Raw genomic sequence first — 1,750 nt, 5'->3', positions numbered from 1 at the left:
GGGGCAGAAGGGCTGTGGGCAAGGAGCAAACCTGGCAGGGGAGGGAGGATCTTTTCGGTGTCTCACTGTTGCAGGGTCAGACCTGTTCACAGACCACTACATGATACTGAATGGAGAATTTTTTGCAAAGCTCAGAAAAGACGGGGCTACAGGAAAGGAATTAGTCCTGAGGTGTGTTTCCTGCTTAGGCATTGTAGCATAGACATTGTTCTCTCAGTTCAGGAGGCTGCACTGAAATTCCAACTCTTTTACTCTCAGAGATGAATATTTCAGGCAGTCTCAGAAATGAACACAGGATCCTGGGCAGTGCTGAGCCTTCCCTTGGGGGTGGGCACTATAAACTGAGTCCTTGGCGGTACATGACCAGAGCTGCTGCTCCTCACAGCACCCTCAGAAAACACAAACCAGATAAAAGAAATACCTTTCACTTGGAGGGGATTTCCCTGAAAACTGCACCAGCTTTGCTGAGAGGGGGCTGTCTTAATTGTTCCCTGTGCTTTCCTTTTCTGAACAGACCCTGTCCTAAGGAGCAGCAAATGTCCAACAGCAGCTCCCTCACCCAGTTCCTCCTCCTGGCATTTGCAGACAGGAGGGAGCTGCAGCTCCTGCACTTCTGGCTCTTCCTGGCCATCTCCCTGGCTGCCCTCCTGGCCAACGGCCTCATCCTCAGCGCCGTAGCCTGTGACCACCACCTGCACACCCCCATGGGCTTCTTCCTGCTCAACCTCTCCCTCACAGACCTGGGCTGCATCTGCACCACTGTCCCCAAAGCCATGCACAATTCCCTCTGGGACACCACAACCATCTCCTACATGGGATGTGCTGCACAGCTCTTTTTCTTTGCCTTCTTCATGTCAGCAGAGTATTTCCTCCTCACCATCATGTGCTACGACCGCTACGTTGCCATCTGCAAACCCCTGCACTACGGGACCCTCCTGGGCAGCAGAGCTTGTGCCCACATGGCAGCAGCTGCCTGGGCCACTGGCTTTCTCAATGCTCTGCTGCACACAGCCAATACATTTTCCCTGCCCCTGTGCCAGGGCAATGCCCTGGGCCAGTTCTTCTGTGAAATCCCACACATCCTCAAGCTCTCCTGCTCACACTCAGGCTACCTCAGGGAAATTGGGCTTCTCTTGTTTACTGTCTCTTTAGGACTTGGTTGTTTCATTTTCATTGTTTTCTCCTATGTGCAGATCTTCAGGGCTGTGCTGAGGATCCCCTCTCAGCAGGGACGGCACAAAGCCTTTTCCACGTGCCTCCCTCACCTGGCTGTGGTCTCCCTGTTCCTCAGCACTGCCATATTTGCTGACCTGAAGCCCCCCTCCAACTCCTCCCCATCCCTGGATCTGGCCCTCTCAGTTCTGTACTCAGTGGTGCCTCCAGCACTGAACCCCCTCATCTACAGCCTGAGGAACCAGGAGCTCAAGGATGCCCTGAGAAAAATGATGGCTGGATGCTTTTCAGGAGCAATAAAGCACCAGTTTTCTGGTGTGTAGCATTCAGAATGGGACTCCTTAATGGCCCAACCTTCCTGCTCAGGTTTGTCGTGGAGGTCATCAGGTTGTTCTTGCAATAATTTTCTGTGCAATTAAATATTGTTATGCATCTGCCTTCTAATTTAGTGTCTACTCATTGAATTTGACCCAGAGATGTATAACTGATGAATTGTACTCTCTGAGTATTTAAACAAAATAAAGGACTCTGCAGTGCCTTCTTTGTCCAAGACCCTTCTTCTCAGATGTTCCTAAAG

General features: G+C 51.3%; 1 protein-coding gene across 1 annotated transcript; it reads left to right on the top strand.

Annotated features, from left to right (window-relative positions):
- Positions 1-536: 536 nt before the first annotated feature.
- LOC120324744 (olfactory receptor 14J1-like) lies at positions 537-1,445 on the top strand (the record flags this gene model as incomplete). The annotated part of the gene is made up of 1 exon (XM_039388781.1): positions 537-1,445. A coding segment is annotated over exon 1 (909 nt), but the record flags the coding sequence as incomplete, so codon positions are not given.
- Positions 1,446-1,750: the final 305 nt, after the last annotated feature.

Source organism: Pipra filicauda, unplaced genomic scaffold (assembly GCF_003945595.2).
Source record: "Pipra filicauda isolate LSUMZ 115617 unplaced genomic scaffold, ASM394559v2 scaffold687_size377397_pilon, whole genome shotgun sequence".
Taxonomy (NCBI): Eukaryota; Metazoa; Chordata; class Aves; order Passeriformes; family Pipridae; genus Pipra; species Pipra filicauda.
The sequence above is the reverse complement of the archived record's forward strand: the minus strand, read 5'-3'. Positions and strand labels throughout refer to the sequence as shown.